Here is a 16,425-nt window from a genome sequence, read left to right as displayed (position 1 = left end):
TCAAAACTCGTTTTTCCTCCAGTCTTACTAACATATTTTAATAAACATTATTGTGCATACTAATAGTAATATCTCAACAATGCAAGGACTACTTTTGCCAATTCTACAGGGTCCTTCAAGTAAATCCGGACTACTTTTCATTGCATCCTGATAAATAAGGGAAGCAATTGAAGGATAGAAATTTTATTTACAAGTTATAACAATATAAAAAAAAACACCTTGAATGTCTTTCGCATTTTCGCCAATAAATTCGCCCTATTCGAAGCCTAAGGGATTTGCAGGCCTTGACCACGTCTGTGGGGGAGACTTTCTTCCAATACTTGATGATGGAGGTCTTTAAGGAGTCGATGCTGTTGTATGACTTGGCAGAGACCTTCTTTTCTTACTCCCCCTAAAAGAAGACCTTCTCTTCTTTAAATTTTTTTTGGATCTTACGGACCTTGTGAGCGGGAGCCGAGTCTTGTTGAAAGAGGAACTTGACAGCATTGGCCTCAGCCTTCATCGAAGATATCACTTGGTCAAAAAGGAGTTCACACTACATGTCGATACACACCTTCTCCTTTGGCTCAAATAAGATGTGGGCATGGAACTGCCCTTGCGCCAAATGACCCCAAGGGGTATGATGCTGGCTGGAAACTTGGTTTTAAAGACGTGGGGACCTTACCTCTCTCTGTGGCCAATTGTCCATTGTTTTCTCATCCGAATAAAAGATGATTCGGCTACCTTGGGACTCCAAATCGTTCAGCAACTTTCTTCTGTTGTCAGCCTGGGTGGTCTACATTTTGTGTGCAAGGATATGTCTTTTGTATAAGCTGTATGAATTCATCCTCAGGTCAGTGTTTATGGCCCTGGAGACTGTTGCACGGCATACTTGGCATTTTTTTTTTTTGTGGAAATAGTTTTAATCGAAGTCCTAGGAGATTACTTCAAAAAACTTTTGAGGCCTACAAGGGAATATGAGATTGCATTTTTTATCACTCTGGGAATTTCTCATATATGCCTTCCTCTTTTCAGTCGTAGACTGTGCTCTTTGGATATCTGAGCATCTTCTTGATGTTCGCTGGGCTGTGGTATGCGCAAGCAAATTCGATGATGCTGTTCCTCCGAGTCTCCTACATCGTAAATACTTCTTTTGAATTAAAAGTTTTGCAACTAACTTAATGGTAAGGCTGAACCTCTCCCTTGAGAGTTGAAATAACCGAGTTAAATGCTTCCTTATATTTCAGGATGTTTTTAAAGATGGTCCGGATTTACCTGAACGGCCCTGTATAGGTGAGTCATCTTGAGGGAGAAAAATAGGATGCTTCTTCTCCGTGTGTGTGTGTGTGCACAGGTGGGAAGCGTAAACATGAGTTAAGTGCCGGTACTGTAGAAAATCAAGTGGTTTTCTGTATAAATACTCACATGTTCCTTTTTCAAAGAGCCCTCAAACATTGATCACTACATACTACATTAACATACAGTCATAGCCCAACGTCTGGTTTAAGCATTTAAGAAGTCTAGAGAAGAATACCTTCTTCCTTTAAATGTAAGTACTGAACTTCTTATAACAATAAATTTACCTATATACTTGATTCACTTGAATTATTTCATGGTGTGTGTCTCTTAAGTATATGTTATGTTGCTACAGTCTAATGCAAAAGTTCACATTGGGAAGCCCCTTTCTGGTTATCTGGGTAGTGAAAATAGAAATAATTTAATATTTAACTCCATAATTACAGGACTACACCCTTTTTTTCCCAAATGGGTTCATTTTTAGTAAAGGCCTATGGATATTTGAATTTATTTTCGAAAAAATTAAAATATTTGAAATTTTTTCTGAAAATTCAATATTTGAAATTTCATTTACTAAATTGTTTTTCAAAAATTATTTTTTCTCTAAATAACGATGAATTTTTGAAATATTTTTTAACAACATTTAATATTTGAAAAACATTTAATATTTGAAATTTTTAAAAAAATATTTTTTAAAAACATTTAATATTTGAAATATTTGAAATATTTTTTAAAAACATTTAATATTTGAAATTTTTGAAATATTTTTTAAAAACATTTAATATTTGAAATATTTTTTATAAACATTTAATATTTGAAATATTTTTTATAAACATTTAATATTTGAAATTTTGTTTCAAATAATTTAATTTTTAGTAAATACCCTTGGATTTGATTTTTGAATTTATTTTTGAAAAATTACAGGACCATAAGATAAAGTATTCAAATATTACGGTCTTCTTTGGACTGAAATATTCTCGAACTTTCCTCTGACCACCTTGTAATTGAATCTCTCGAAGTTTGATAATTCGAAATATCTGTACACTTCCAACACCTCTTGTCCTACTGTTGAACGACGTATATATGCCTTAATAGAGTCTTGAGTATCTCGAAAACTTAAGTTTAAATTGCTCCCAATTATAGGCCGTATCCCATCTAACTACCAGAGGAGCTGCAGGAGGTATCATTGGATGTATATCTCCATTTGGAGTCAAGGTATAAGTCACTGCTTCCTCCTTCATTATCCGGGATCATTTATCCAACTTCTGACACCATGTAATAAATCTTGTTATCGACTTATCGTGGGATTGTTATTATGGGACGCCCTCTCACATCCCTGTCCTATACAAACACCCTAGTATCCACATGTATACATTGTGTTCCAAAATAAGGGTTAGGTCTAAAAAAAATGAAGCAACATCTCATATACATTTTTTAAGTCTGCATGGCCATAAGTAAAAATGCAAACTTAAAAATCAGGGATTGGTTTTTTGGGTAGCTTTAGTGTAATTAAAAACTAAGATAGCTTTAAAAACGAACTTTCCGAGGAAATTTTGCTTTATATTTGGGCCGTAAAACCATTTCAACTAAAAAGTAGAGGTTTTTTTTTTAAATGGTTAAGATTTGATGAAGTTATGATCAATTTAAAAAAGTTCAATAAATTGAATTAACCAGCAATAACATTCAGATAGTAGCTCTAATTTTATAAAATACTACAATTATGCATAATCCTTGTATATAATTTTTTCACGTAAAAAAAAGTTGGACAATTACACTGGATCATTTTCAAAGCTTTTCCAAAATCATCATAAAACACACACAAATCAACCGGACTTTTACTAGATTTTATATTCAAATGTGATATGAATAATAATGAACTACTGCTTTCCACAACTGGTTGGCATCGTCATGGTGGTTACTCTTCCTTGTGTATCTCATCCAAGTATCCTATAAATCCATGTAGAGAGACTCAACATTTTGCTCACTGTAAAATCCTAGTGGCTCTTGGTATCGGTCTATAAATTTCTTGACATGTACAATGGTACAGTGCAACTTGGGGATAATTGTATTTGCACGTTTTCAATAAGCTCTCTTGTAGTTTTCAATCAGTTTGGCATAATTTAAATCAAGAGTGTTGCAAAAACTCCACTGCTTTAATTTGTCGAATGAGCAAAGGGCATCAATATGTCCAAATACATTTTTGTGGTCAATTTGCTCGAGAGTATCCAGTTTGAAGTCCCTGGCAACCTTTCTGTCTTCTTTGCCAACATAATTAAAATCATTATAGTTTGCTTTGATGTTGCCAAAAGTCCTCAAGGGGTCTTTCTCATATGTTCTTGGGCTCACACGAGTAGCAAGAGTAGGTAGCTGCATGGTTCTGCAGTCCAAGTCAGTCACATATTTAGCAATTTGAAATCACATGCCACTTATACAGGATGGTTCCGACATTAAATAAATTTTCAGGACAGTCCTCCACAATTGCAAGCAAAAACATTTTCTTCGCCCCAGAGTATTTTTGGCCTTTTGAGGTGAAGAGATGAGCTGGATCTTGCTCTTGAATACTTAAGCATACTTTAAAAAAAACCTTGGCCACCATCAATGCCAAGTTTTGGCATGGTCTTCTTACATTCTCTCTTCTCAATGATGTATTCTGAAAAAAGTCAACTTAGTTCAAAGTTAATGAGCTACCAAAGAAATAAATACTATACCTGGAAGCTTTCTTGGCGTATCATAGTTTTAACGTCTCAAGATTGTCTAACAATTGTTACACAAACCACATTGCAAGAATAATTAACCGTTACTGAAGTGATAGTAAACTTTTTCTGCTACTATTTTCTTCAAATCATAAAGTAGGGAATGAATGAGCCCCTTTTTTTAGGGAAAAAAGCTTAGTTTTTTGCCTGGTCTCCTCGTGAATTTTCTTGAAGTAGTCATTTATTTTAAAAGGATACATAAATTCTCTAAATAAATAATAGTTACCTTTTAATAAGTATTTCTTTAAACTGAACTAATTTTTAAACGAAAAATAATTGTAAGAATAGATCACCTTGATGCTCCGTCCGAATTAATAATGAGATTGAGGAAGCAATTGCATAGTACTCAACATTTTGGTCCATATTTCGACCCAACATGAACACAACCATTCAAGAATGATTGTAATGGGTTCTGAATAATCCCAGACCATACTGGTTAATCCAACAAGGATCTGCGTGCTCTTTTGCTCATATCATTTGACGAAATCATCCAACTTTTTTTAATTTAATTAAAATTTTTAGTTAAAATGGTTTTACAGCCCAAATATAAAGCAAAATTTCCTTGAAAAGTTCATTTTTTAAACCCATCTTATGATTTTAATTACACTACCATTGCCCAAAAAGTACAAGTCCATATCTCGGGCGGATATAGATCACTTATTTTTAAATTTTCATATATGGATACCGATGGGCATGAAGACTTCAAAATGTATATGAGATGTTGTATCAATTATACATTAGACCTAACTCTTATTTTGGAACACCATGTATATTTGATACATTAATGCCAAAGTGGTATTATACATATATGCAACATTAATATCAGCTAACCTGCACTCCTTGCAAACATTCTTCCAATTGTAAGGATTTCCATGTTCATTTTAGGCTTCTTTTATTTTTTTAAACCCACGTGTCATAGTTTTATGCACCACTGCTAAGATCAAAAATTATCAATACAGGTTTTTAATTATTAGTTACTTATATAATTAGGTGCAATACCTTATTAACAATTGGCAATTATTGTCTATTTAAGTTTATTCAAATACTTTTGGACTAATATTACAATATGGATGAAGAACCCCACGTCAAGAAGGTTCCTCGTCATCTACAAAGCTCACAAAATCGGCTCATTATTAAAGGAGGCGACGTAGTCAATGAAGATGGAATATTCCGTGCGGATGTATATATTGAGGATCGGTAAGTAACAAATGCTTATAGGTATAGTAATGTATCCAGGCTTGATATGATGTTTCTTCTTTTATAGACTTATCACCAAAGTTGGCCAGAATTTAGATATACCTGGAGGTACAAAGGTAATTGATGCAACTGGACGACTAGTAATGCCTGGAGGGATCGATACCCATACCCACTTTGAGATGCCTTTCATGGGTACAAAATCAATTGATGATTTCTACACTGGAACCAAGGCTGCATTGGCTGGTGGAACAACCATGGTGATAGACTTTGTTATACCCGCTAAAGGTAAATCAATGACAGGTTTATAAAGAGTATTAATTTTGTAATTAAACAATATTTTGTAATAGGGGAATCCCTAATTGAGGCGTATAACAAGTGGAGAACAAAAGCTGATGGACGCGTATGCTGTGATTATAGTTTGCACATGGCAGTAACGCATTGGAATGAAGATGTTCGCCATGAAATGTCCAAGATTTGTTCAGATACATTTGGAATTAATTCATTTAAAATGTTTATGGCTTACAAGGACATATTTATGCTCACCAATGATGAAATGTTAGAGTGTATGAAAACTTGCAGAGCTGTCGGAGGTCTTGCGCAGGTTCATGCCGAAAATGGAGAGGCTATTGCTGAGAATCAGCAACGAATTTTAGCAAAAGGGATTACAGGACCAGAAGGTCATCCTTTGTCTCGTCCAGAAGATATTGAAACTGAAGCAGTGTTCAGAGCTTGTACTCTTGCTAATCAAGTAAAATGTCCACTGTATGTGGTTCACGTTATGGGAAAACCTGCCGCCGAAACAATTATTAGGCATCGTAACAGAGGGGCAGTTGTATTTGGTGAACCTATTGCTGCTTCTTTGGCATGCGATGGACAACATTACTATCATTCATGTTGGAGACACGCAGCTGGCTACGTGTTGAGTCCTCCACTGAGAGAGGATCCTTCTACACCTGCTTTTTTGATGGATCTTTTAACTAGAGGCGAATTGGATTGTACAGGTACTGATCATTGTACCTTTAATTCTAAGCAAAAGGCAATGGGGCTGCATGATTTCACTAAAATTCCAAATGGAGTTAATGGTGTTGAAGAACGGATGAGTATTATTTGGGAAAATGGAGTGTATGGTGGTAATATGTCTCCAGAAAGATTTGTAGCTGTAACCAGCACCACCGCAGCAAAAATCTTTAACATATATCCTCAAAAAGGTGTAATTGCTCCTGGATCTGATGCTGATATTGTGATTTGGGATCCTAATACTGTTAAAACAGTTTCTGCTGAGACACATCAATATAATGTTGACTTTAACATCTTTGAAGGTATGACACTTCATGGGATTCCTGAAACTGTTATCTGTGGTGGAAAAATCGTTAATAGTCCAGAGGAAGGACTTCGAGTATGTACTGGATCCGGCCGTTTTATTCCTAACGCCCCATATTCCCCATATGTGTATAATAAAGTCCAAGAAGCAGATGAACGACGCAATAGTGAAGAAGTTCCTGTTCAAAGAACAAAAGAAGATATGTTCATTGATGAAAGCAAATGCCAAGAAAAAGAAATGATCGTAAAACGCCCATCTATTGATCTAGGAGGTCATCCAGATGTTGAAAAAGAGACTGGAAATAGGCCTGCTATAGATGCTAAGCCTCAAGTTCGTAATAGAAATCCTCCTGGAGGAAGATCGTCCATCATGTTTTAAATGTTTTTAAAAATTTCACCATAGTACATATACTTTAATGTTTTAGAACCGTAACTTTCTTTATAATTAATTTTTATCAACGATCTCTTAAAAAACTTGATGCATTTGTCATAAAATTTCGAGATTTTTATTTGTATTTAGTTAAAATATAAAATACTGATATAGCCAATTCTTAATGTAACTGTCCGGAATGTTCATAAATGGCTATTGTTGTATGAAGATGATATGCCATAATTGCATTTTCTAAGCTTTAGATTTTAATTTTAGTAAAGATGTGTTTGAAACCAAACATATTTTTTGTTAGCTTTAATAATCTCAATGATCAAATCATTTTGTAAAATTACATTTTTATTAAACTATTCAAATTAAACTGCGTAAAGTAAGGAATAAAATCAACTTTACTCAATTTAATAAAATAAATTTATGGACCACTTGTACGGTCGATTTATTCGCTCTTAAAAGAGAAACTGTTCTTCAGTTAAAGAAATAATTTAATGTCTTAAATTAACTTTTATGGCTTACATGTTTGATTGAAGAAATAACAAGCTTATAATTTAATATAAATCTTTTTTAACTGTTTAAATCTTAAAATTTAATCAACTTTAGATTTTAATTTTTTTGTAAAGATACCAGACACCACAATTTTCTACTATTGGAAAAAATAGTTAATAAATAAATGTAGGGGTAAACTTTTTTGAAAACTTTATAAAGATTGTCTATTCTATAAACAATTTTTCAAATGTTTTTATAGACACTACAAAACAAGGAATTTTTTTTTGACATAAGTACCAATAACATAAAAATATAATTATTAGAGAATGAGAATTGAGTTTGGAATTAGGAAAATTGGTTTCTTTTAAATTAGACCTCTATAGTAGATACTTACTTTTTGTTTACACGTGTAATGTAAAATCATAAAATGGGTTACTATTGGTTCTGAGTTAATACATGATTTCATGAAATAAAAAGTTCAGGACTTACACAGGCATTGGGACTTGTCTAGCTAGATCATTGCTTATAGTATATGTAAGGTGAATAATAGAAATTGAGTCTTTGACGGTAATGCCATCATTCTGGAAGTCGGTCATCTTTGAGTCATAAACAATCAAATGGTATAAGAATAAAAACTCTTGTATATATTAGATGTCCTACTTGGACTGATAACTACAAGGGAAAAAATAACTATCCGGGGTGTCCGCGGGATTATGTATATATATATAAAGGGTAGTATAGCCAAACTTGGACTCGAGAGATGGATTTAGAAATTGACCAATAATTTTATATTTTCAATAATAAGCAAAAAAAAAAAAAAAAATAAGGTTAATAAAGCATGTAGACAAGGTTTGTGCAAAACTTTTTTACACAATATGACTACCTTCATTATCAATCACAGACCTTAAATATAACCTGAAGGCCGTGCAGGAGTTGATGACAAACTCCTTTGATAAGTTGTCCCATGCAGCTACTATGGAGGACTTCAGTGGGTCAAGATCTGGGTGTGAGGTCCTGTTGGTTTCCCTCTCCAATGTGTTCCATATAGAAATTTCCAGTAGGTTCAAATCTGGTGAGGAAAGGGGGGGCATATATCTCTGGACCAGAATCGAGCCATGTTATCTACACAGAACTTTTGGCACTTGGTGGACGTGTGAGAGGGGGCGCCATCCTGAGTCCTCTCAAAGTTACTCTTCGGGTTGTTGTTCTTCAGCCATGAATATTAGGCCTTCTATGCCGATTGTTTGTCCAGTCTTGAAAAAGAACAGAGACTTCTTCTTCCATCAAAGGCCACAAAGCCAAAGACCATTGTTTGGGGAGGATATTTGGTTTAGTAAACCTCTTGGACCTATTCTTTTGTTTTTGCATGCAGTGGTCGTTCTGGCGGTTGTCGAATAGATTAAATATGAAAATCTTCTTGTCCGAGAAAATTTTCAAAATTGACCAATTTGCCTTTTATCCATGTTTGTATTTTATTGTACCTCTCGAGCCTCCTGGCTTGCATGTCCTCAGTCAGAAGGTGGTGTGGGATCCTTGTGCCAGAAACTAATTCTAATTTGAGCTCATAGCCTTTCTAAAAGTCGTTGGTGAGGCGATTCATTGACTTAGTTGGATTATTTTTTATATTCTTCTCCAAGCTTAACAATAACTTAATATCCCTCTCAGCCAGTTTAGTTATATCCTCTACCGCCTGACATACTTGAGAGGTCTTCTCCATTTTCTTTATTTTTTTTCATCTTCGCCAACTTAAGAACCAGGTTCCTTGAACACCTAACAATGTATGTAATCTTCTTCTCATCAACTCCAGCATCTAGGGGATCTTCGATGAGCTGCCTTTCACTTGTTACTCGCAATTGATGATGAAAGGACTAAACGAATAGTATAGTTTAATTATGTAAAAAGGACAGCGGAAACAGAATATCAAAATATAATTACTAAAGCTTTTCATAGTAATGACAAAATAATCATTAATCAACAGTCCATGTTTTGCTGACATGCCCTGTATATCTATATGAACATTTACCGGCTTTCAATTTACAATATTAGCTAAACTAGTGTATTTCAGCTATTACACAAAGAAACAATTGTAAGTTCAAAATGTCTACCAATAGAATTAAATCAAGAATATCTTTATCTTTAAGGGTAAGATCCAAATAGGATTCTCTCAGTCCTCTAAATTCTGAAATATCTGGGATTATAGTAATTTGGCTATTATTGGTCATGGTCATTTTTTACTACTAAGACAATCACCAAATTGAAGTGATCGATAAGGAATATCATAGCTTATATTATAGAAAAATATTTCAGGTTTTATTTAAAAAAATACCAATTCAAAAAATATATGCATTTTCTAGGATTTCGGTTCGATTTTGTATTTTTTGAGTTATCCTTTTTTTACGGGAGTGACCTAGCAAATATACAACATTATCGTAATAATGTTGTATATTTCAATATAGGATAATGACGTCATACCCCGTCATAAATAATAATAACTAATATCATAATATAATACCGTGCTTCGTACAAGTTCAAATAGGTCAAATATTATTTATATTTAAATTGCCCCCCCCAACTCATCGTGAATGGATCCCTTCTTTATTGTTACGATTCTGGAATCTCCATCTCCACTAAGACCGGAAGAAACAAACTTCTATATTCTCTAAGAGTTGGAACTAGAGGCATATAGAAGGAATTTAAGGAAGAAAATTTTAACTTGATCATCAATCTCAAGAGATGCTCTTATTCGGCGTCGGGATATAAAATTCATCCAAGAAAAACTAACAATCTTCGTAACAGAGCAAAGTCGACTCCTTCGTTGGGATTACATATTTGTCCTTTTCTTAGAAGTCCACTTTTTGAAATTATCATTTCAATATTTTAAAAATGAATTCAACAAAGACCAGGGATATTCAACTATTATGAACAAAGGTAAAGTTAGACAAGTTCTAATGTATATATACTGCATCGGTCAGAAAAATTTTATTACATAAAATTTTAAAAATAAAACAACCGGAAGTACAGCTATAACACTCGGAATTTCAATATTATTAGCGTAGGAACAAAGTGGATTAGCCTTTATCTAGGCTTTATTATCAATATTTATTATTAATAAACCTATAAAACTCCAGTTATAGCTCATGATATCTATTATTAGGTTCTAGGAAGATGATTACTGCTAGAATATTGTCGTCAAAAAATTGCCCTCAGTTGAAAATTGCCTGCAGGAAAATTGACTTATGTGAAAAAATTGCCCACAACTATAGTATCAGGGGTGTTCGTAGAGGGGGAGGATTACTGGAGAGGCTGTAGCTCCCCCCTCTCCCCCCCAATCGAGGACTGTTGTCCTGATTAAGAGCAAAATTTTAAAAAAATATGACCATCCCAAAAAATTTAATCCAGCGGACGCCTCTGAGTATACATAAATATAGTGATTTATATACCCATCTGCCCCATCTACAGATTGAAATGACCCATCTAAGGATCCGCCGATACGTTTGTAGAAAAACCGTTAGAAATAGATGGTGGCCATCAAAACCGTCATTGTAAAAAAATGTTTAGAAACTAGATTGGGCTATCGGTTGAGAGCAAACCACCATCTATGGTCATTTCTTCTTAATTAGATTTATTTTTGTTATGAAGTATATTTATTGAACCTAAATAAGGACACCCATTTGAGCTCTATACCAGAATATGTTTTGGTCGATTATGTATTTTTAATTAACGTTTTGTGTTCCATTGACCTATCAAAATTCAATGGCCCCTTACTATAACCATACATAATCTTCGTGCAATGTTTGATCAAAATCGATCTGTAACACTTACAGTAATCCTGGTGACTAAGAAACAGAGGCAAAAGCATAACTTCTCTTCAACGCTGTTGCAGAGGGAATTAGAGGGGCCCTTTATGGTTCTTGAAGCGGCGGCAGTGGTGTTTAATTTTCCTTGCGGTTTTAAGTTTGTATTTTACAAATCATTAATCTAGAGTATATGTAAATCCATAGGGAATTAGTACGGGATTGAAGGTACGGTAGTGGTTTTAACCAGTATTGAGACCGCACGGGTATCCTATACAAATTCTGACTGCCTAGTGTGCAATTTGGTAAATTAAGAGGGTTATTGGTTGGTTTTTATAAGGGTTTCTATTCCTTAATCCAAGACTAGTGCCTATGGTCATGTAATTTTAGACAAGGGAATTTTCACGAATGGACCTTAGCTTGTTTTTCTTTGTTTCCCCTCTTGTAGGAATTGAGTAAAAAATGACGTTGACTCTTTTTTTATATAATTACAACCAATCATTCCTTTTATATATTCCTCATTTGGGAATAAAAATTATGTGTGATTATTCTAGGTCTCTAGAATTCCATGCCATACGGTATGCTGTAGAATTGTGATGCAGTAACTTGATTAAATTGTTTTTGATTAAGGATTTACGTTTCAAATTAATTCTAGGAAAATATCAACTTGGAAATATGCGTGACTTTAATTTCTTGCTTTTAACTGTGAAATTAAAAATCAATGTACGTCAATGACTTTTTTTCCCTCATCATTTACAAGCATGACAAATTGTTGAAAATATCATTGTCTATAGACTATGAGGATATGCATTATAATATATATTTAAAACAGACAAAAACTGGGAAAGCTCTGGAATATTTCAAATTTGATAGGTATGAGCAAACTAAAAACTATATATTTAATTTGCAAGGTGGTGGGATAGTTTGTAGCTTGTTGTTTAAAAAATAGGGTATGTTCATCATAATTTTGACAGTGCCCTCTGTGAGATACATACGTACGTGCATTTTATTTTTATTAAATAATATTATCATAGAAGGATTTGTATTATTTTGCCACAAGCCACTCTTTGTTGTTTTTTTCACAAACGAATATAAGAAAGCAATGTTCACATTCTCATTAAACCTACAAGTGTTAGTATATAATCCATAGAAGTAGAAGATAGGATTTTTCGGGAACAACAAAATTATTGCCCAATATTTGGGACTGGGATGTTTTTAAAAACATTTCTTGATTATTTTATTACACAATCTTCTCGGTATAAGTATGCACCATTCTAATTACCAATTAAATACCCGATAAATTATTTTTTTTTTTTAAATTAAGACTTTTCATTCTTTTTTCTATGAAAATTAACAGAAGCTTTTTTCAGTCGGACGAAATCACTCCCTAAAGAAAAACAGATGGAACTTTGATCCGTCTGGTTACACTTTGTTTATTCTCTGGGAGGTTGCTAATATTTTTGGATATGATTCCTTGCCGCCTATTACGGTATTTGATGAGCTCCAAATTAAAGTATATGATTGCTAAATAAAATGTATGAGGCTTATTGATTTTTTCAAGCTCCGTTAGAGCTCAACTTCTTCTTTTCACCCGAGAGGCTTTTGTATGACAATGACGAATCCTAAGCTTATAAATCTTCAGCCTAAGATCTCGCCAGAGGATTTTGTGCATAAAATCTTTGACATTAAAATACATTAGTCCACTTTTTAATAGACTTTAATAGATTTCGGAGAATCTTCATCCGTGTAGTTTTCAGTTTCTTTCGTGATTTCCTTGGTCCCGAAGTAGCTCCCGTGACAGTCTCCTTGAACTGTTTAAAAATTTTGAAAACTTCTCTTTGGCAAATAAGTTGATTCAATTTACTTAAAATCTCCTTTTACGTTATTATTATTTTTGTATCAAATAAATCACAATAAATACATCCCCCTTGTACTATGATTGGTTGAAACAAAGTGTACGTAGAAATTATTTGAAATTTTGTTGAGGATGTCCCCAAAAAGTCCAAGTTCTTGGTTTCACGGATATATCGTACTACACCAAAAAAAGGAAGTTCACAAACGGATGATTAAAGGAGTAATTAAAGAAACCTATAATAAAAAAATATTCGAACATCCAAAAAATAACTTTAACAAAAAATAAAATGTGCCCCATGGAAAAATCCAGCCGAAACGCAGTATTGGCGTTACTAGACCACACCTTATCACTCCGGATAAATATTATTTGTACGTTTTAAAAAATGTATTATTATACAATAACTATACTAAAAAAAAATTAAAGGGAGGTGAATTTGAAATATAAATGTCTGATATACCTTTAAACTTTCACATGCTTTCCATTTCCCTCTATTTTTCTATCTTGCTCTCCTTCTTACTTTCCCAATTTTTGACTTCCGGTTTATCGACTCGATATATCGGTAAAAAGAATAATAATCCACATCAAGAAAATATATTTTATAAAAAAAGTATTTCAAGAAAATATTTTTTATCTTACATTATCAAATTAATAAGTTTTCAAATTTTAAAAATCCAAAATTTGTATTTAATTAATTATTAATATTCCTCCAAAATTGAATTTGTTCTTCTTCAAAATTATTATCAAATAAGCCTGTAGTTAGTGTTGTGTGCGGTCTAATGAATTGTGTCCAGACCCAAAAAACAGTTCTTTAGTACAACTGAATAATTTTAATTCATCAGGAAAAAACACCTGAATGACATAATGAAGAGCGAGTTTTCCTTCTTTTTAAGGACTATAAAGTGAGACTGAACTAAATCGTACTGAACTGCACCGCAGTTCTTGATCCTAAATAGAGACCGACCGTTACTATTGTTAATCTGTTAGATACGCCCATAGTAAGCAACTTTTAGCTTGTTGTTATTTCATTTTTTTTTTTTTCTTTTGTAGTCAAATTTGTTAATAGAGCGTTTTGACGTGACGTCACAACTTTATCACTCTATTGCCGTATTTTATTATTTATAAATGACCTCAAAATGTATTAATGATATGTTATTACATTGTTATAGAATCTTATTTTTGAGTTGTACATAGATAAAATGAATTAGTGGAACGGAAAGAATAAGATAATTTATATTTAATTATCCTAGTTTTCTAATACTCATTCAAAAAAAAATATATAATAATTGTACAAATCTGGTTATTTTTAGGGATTTTCAGTACATATTACTTAGATTTAATGTAGATATCACTGTTTATCATTGGCATCAAGTCATTTTATGTGGTAAAAATATCAAATTTGAGTAACAGTTTCCTTCAATTGTGAGTCAATTGGGGTGGGTGCTCGTCACATATGCCCTGAGCTCCTGTAATTATGCTGCATATCAAGTTATACACCTTAGTACCATATGAACAACGGTAGTTGTTGCACTTTGTTATAAATTTTCCATAAAGCGAAAGAATGGAGCTAATGAGTTGATTACATAGTGAGTCAATTATATGTGAAATCATTGATGCTAACTATAAATTATGATTGAATCCTTGTAAAAAAAGAAAAATACACGAGTCTTTTGAGGTAATTAATAGGTCACATGAAAAGATCAATCAATACATTCATTGTCGTCTTGTTTGGCCTGATCACCATAATTTATTCATTTTATGTTCATATGCAATAAATATTCACAGTTAATTGAACGAAATATCAACAAACAACGTACTAGCTCCTTCCTTTTCTCCCTCCTTTAGGATTTCTCACTAGGAATACCGGGCACAGCTGCAATAAGCAAGTTGATCCTGAAGAGTTAAAGTAATTTTTGGAGGGAACAGTATTTTTGTAACAAACAATTTTTCATTGTATTTTACTTCTATCATTTGAAGTATTGATTCTTAACCTACCAGTAGGTTTATATTAATTTAGTAAAAATTCAAAACTCACTAGATAAATTTCAGATGAAGTACCCCCAGTGTACAAAGGGCTTAGTTGTAACAAGTGGTGTAATTTTCCTCGTATGATTTTACTATCGATAGTAACCAACATTGTTATCAAGAGGTCGACGAATAAACAAACCTCGCTTTAATAATGTGATTTGACGGTTTTCAAAAACAAATTTATTCACTGCTTCTACGGTTTCATCTGCTGTTGACGTGCTTGGGCGCTCAGATGGAGTCCCGTCATTTGGTATCTTCCCGGTCATCTTGGAAGTGTTTGTACCACTTGTCAACATTTTTTTTACTCACAACAGTTTCATAGTTAACATTTAAAGTGTTTTGGAGAACTTTATTTCATATTTTACACAAAATTTGATGGAAATTCTTTGATCCAGTTATTCAATAGCAAAAAATCGCCGAGCACACAAAAAACTTCTAACCGTTATACCTCTCACAAACAAACTAAACATATTATATAGATGAAACAATAAACATATGTTCCTGGCGAGTGTATTAACATAAAATAAAAAAATAATTCATCATATCACACCCACAAAATTTGAAAAGTCCCCTTACTTTTTAAACAAAGCTCGTATTTATATAACTTTCATTTCTGATGTTGCTGACAGGTCATCTCTGTTACAATTTTTAAGGAATTCAGCATTGGAGGTTTCTTGGCATTAGAAGGATAAGTAGTGATGAAAATAAAATTTGTTTGAGTTAGCAAACTGATATAGATTTGAGAATCGACATCAGAGTAATCTTGCCAATGTCTTCTCCCCTCCCTCCTTGTCACAGCTGATAAACGTCATGACATCTTAGTTTGCTCTCTTCTAGAACATGCTTCAAATTGTTATGGTTAACATGTTGATTTTCGGTTTCTTTTATTTTAACATATGCAAAATACTCCCTAGTAGTATTACTGAGGATTAGTCTAAAAGTTCCTTACTTTTTCAATGGCATCTATCCATTTCTTTCTATTTAAGATTCTATGTGAACTTATATTCCCTGTTTTACATTCCGGGAAAATACAACGTTCTGTCATTAGTAGGAAAATTAAAATTTAGAGATTAATACATTTTAAGAGTGAAACAGCTCTTGAAAATGATATATTAATTTATACAATCATATTACATTTAAGGGAGTAACTATATTAAGTTATAGAAAAGAATAAGAAAATGTTATGACGACTAATGTATAGTTCCCAGAAAAATATTATATCTTTTTCCTATCCTTCTCTTGTGTAATCCATTTCTATACATAATTCAATCCAATTTCAAAATTTAAAAAGAAAAGATAAAGGGCTTCTCGAAATCTTGACAAATGAATATCTTA

The 16,425-nt window shown here is 33.0% G+C and overlaps 1 protein-coding gene across 2 annotated transcripts; it reads left to right on the top strand.

The window, feature by feature from the left end:
- Positions 1–1,321: 1,321 nt before the first annotated feature.
- LOC121124014 (dihydropyrimidinase) lies at positions 1,322–7,171 on the top strand. Of its 2 annotated transcripts, none has more exons than XM_040719101.2 (4): positions 1,322–1,528; positions 5,019–5,225; positions 5,293–5,510; positions 5,573–7,171. In XM_040719101.2, exons 2-4 carry the CDS (start codon positions 5,095–5,097, stop codon positions 6,922–6,924), a joined length of 1,701 nt encoding a protein of 566 aa, XP_040575035.1. In that variant the 5' UTR covers positions 1,322–1,528; positions 5,019–5,094; the 3' UTR covers positions 6,925–7,171. The 2 variants fall into 2 exon arrangements, with proteins under 2 accessions (XP_040575035.1, XP_040575034.1); XM_040719100.2 differs by having other exon boundaries at positions 1,393–1,528; positions 5,062–5,225.
- The last annotated feature ends 9,254 nt before the right edge of the window (positions 7,172–16,425 follow it).

This window comes from Lepeophtheirus salmonis, chromosome 9, assembly GCF_016086655.4.
Source record: "Lepeophtheirus salmonis chromosome 9, UVic_Lsal_1.4, whole genome shotgun sequence".
Lineage (NCBI taxonomy): Eukaryota > Metazoa > Arthropoda > Copepoda > Siphonostomatoida > Caligidae > Lepeophtheirus > Lepeophtheirus salmonis.
The sequence above is the reverse complement of the archived record's forward strand: the minus strand, read 5'-3'. Positions and strand labels throughout refer to the sequence as shown.

Bases quoted from the DNA above. Each gene is read 5' to 3' on its own strand.
- LOC121124014 (XM_040719101.2), top strand. From the start codon at position 5,095: ATGGATGAAGAACCCCACGTCAAGAAGGTTCCTCGTCATCTACAAAGC. The intron at 5,226-5,292 runs GTAAGTAACAAA...CTTCTTTTATAG, and splicing joins GATGTATATATTGAGGATCG to ACTTATCACCAAAGTTGGCC. The intron at 5,511-5,572 runs GTAAATCAATGA...ATTTTGTAATAG, and splicing joins CTTTGTTATACCCGCTAAAG to GGGAATCCCTAATTGAGGCG.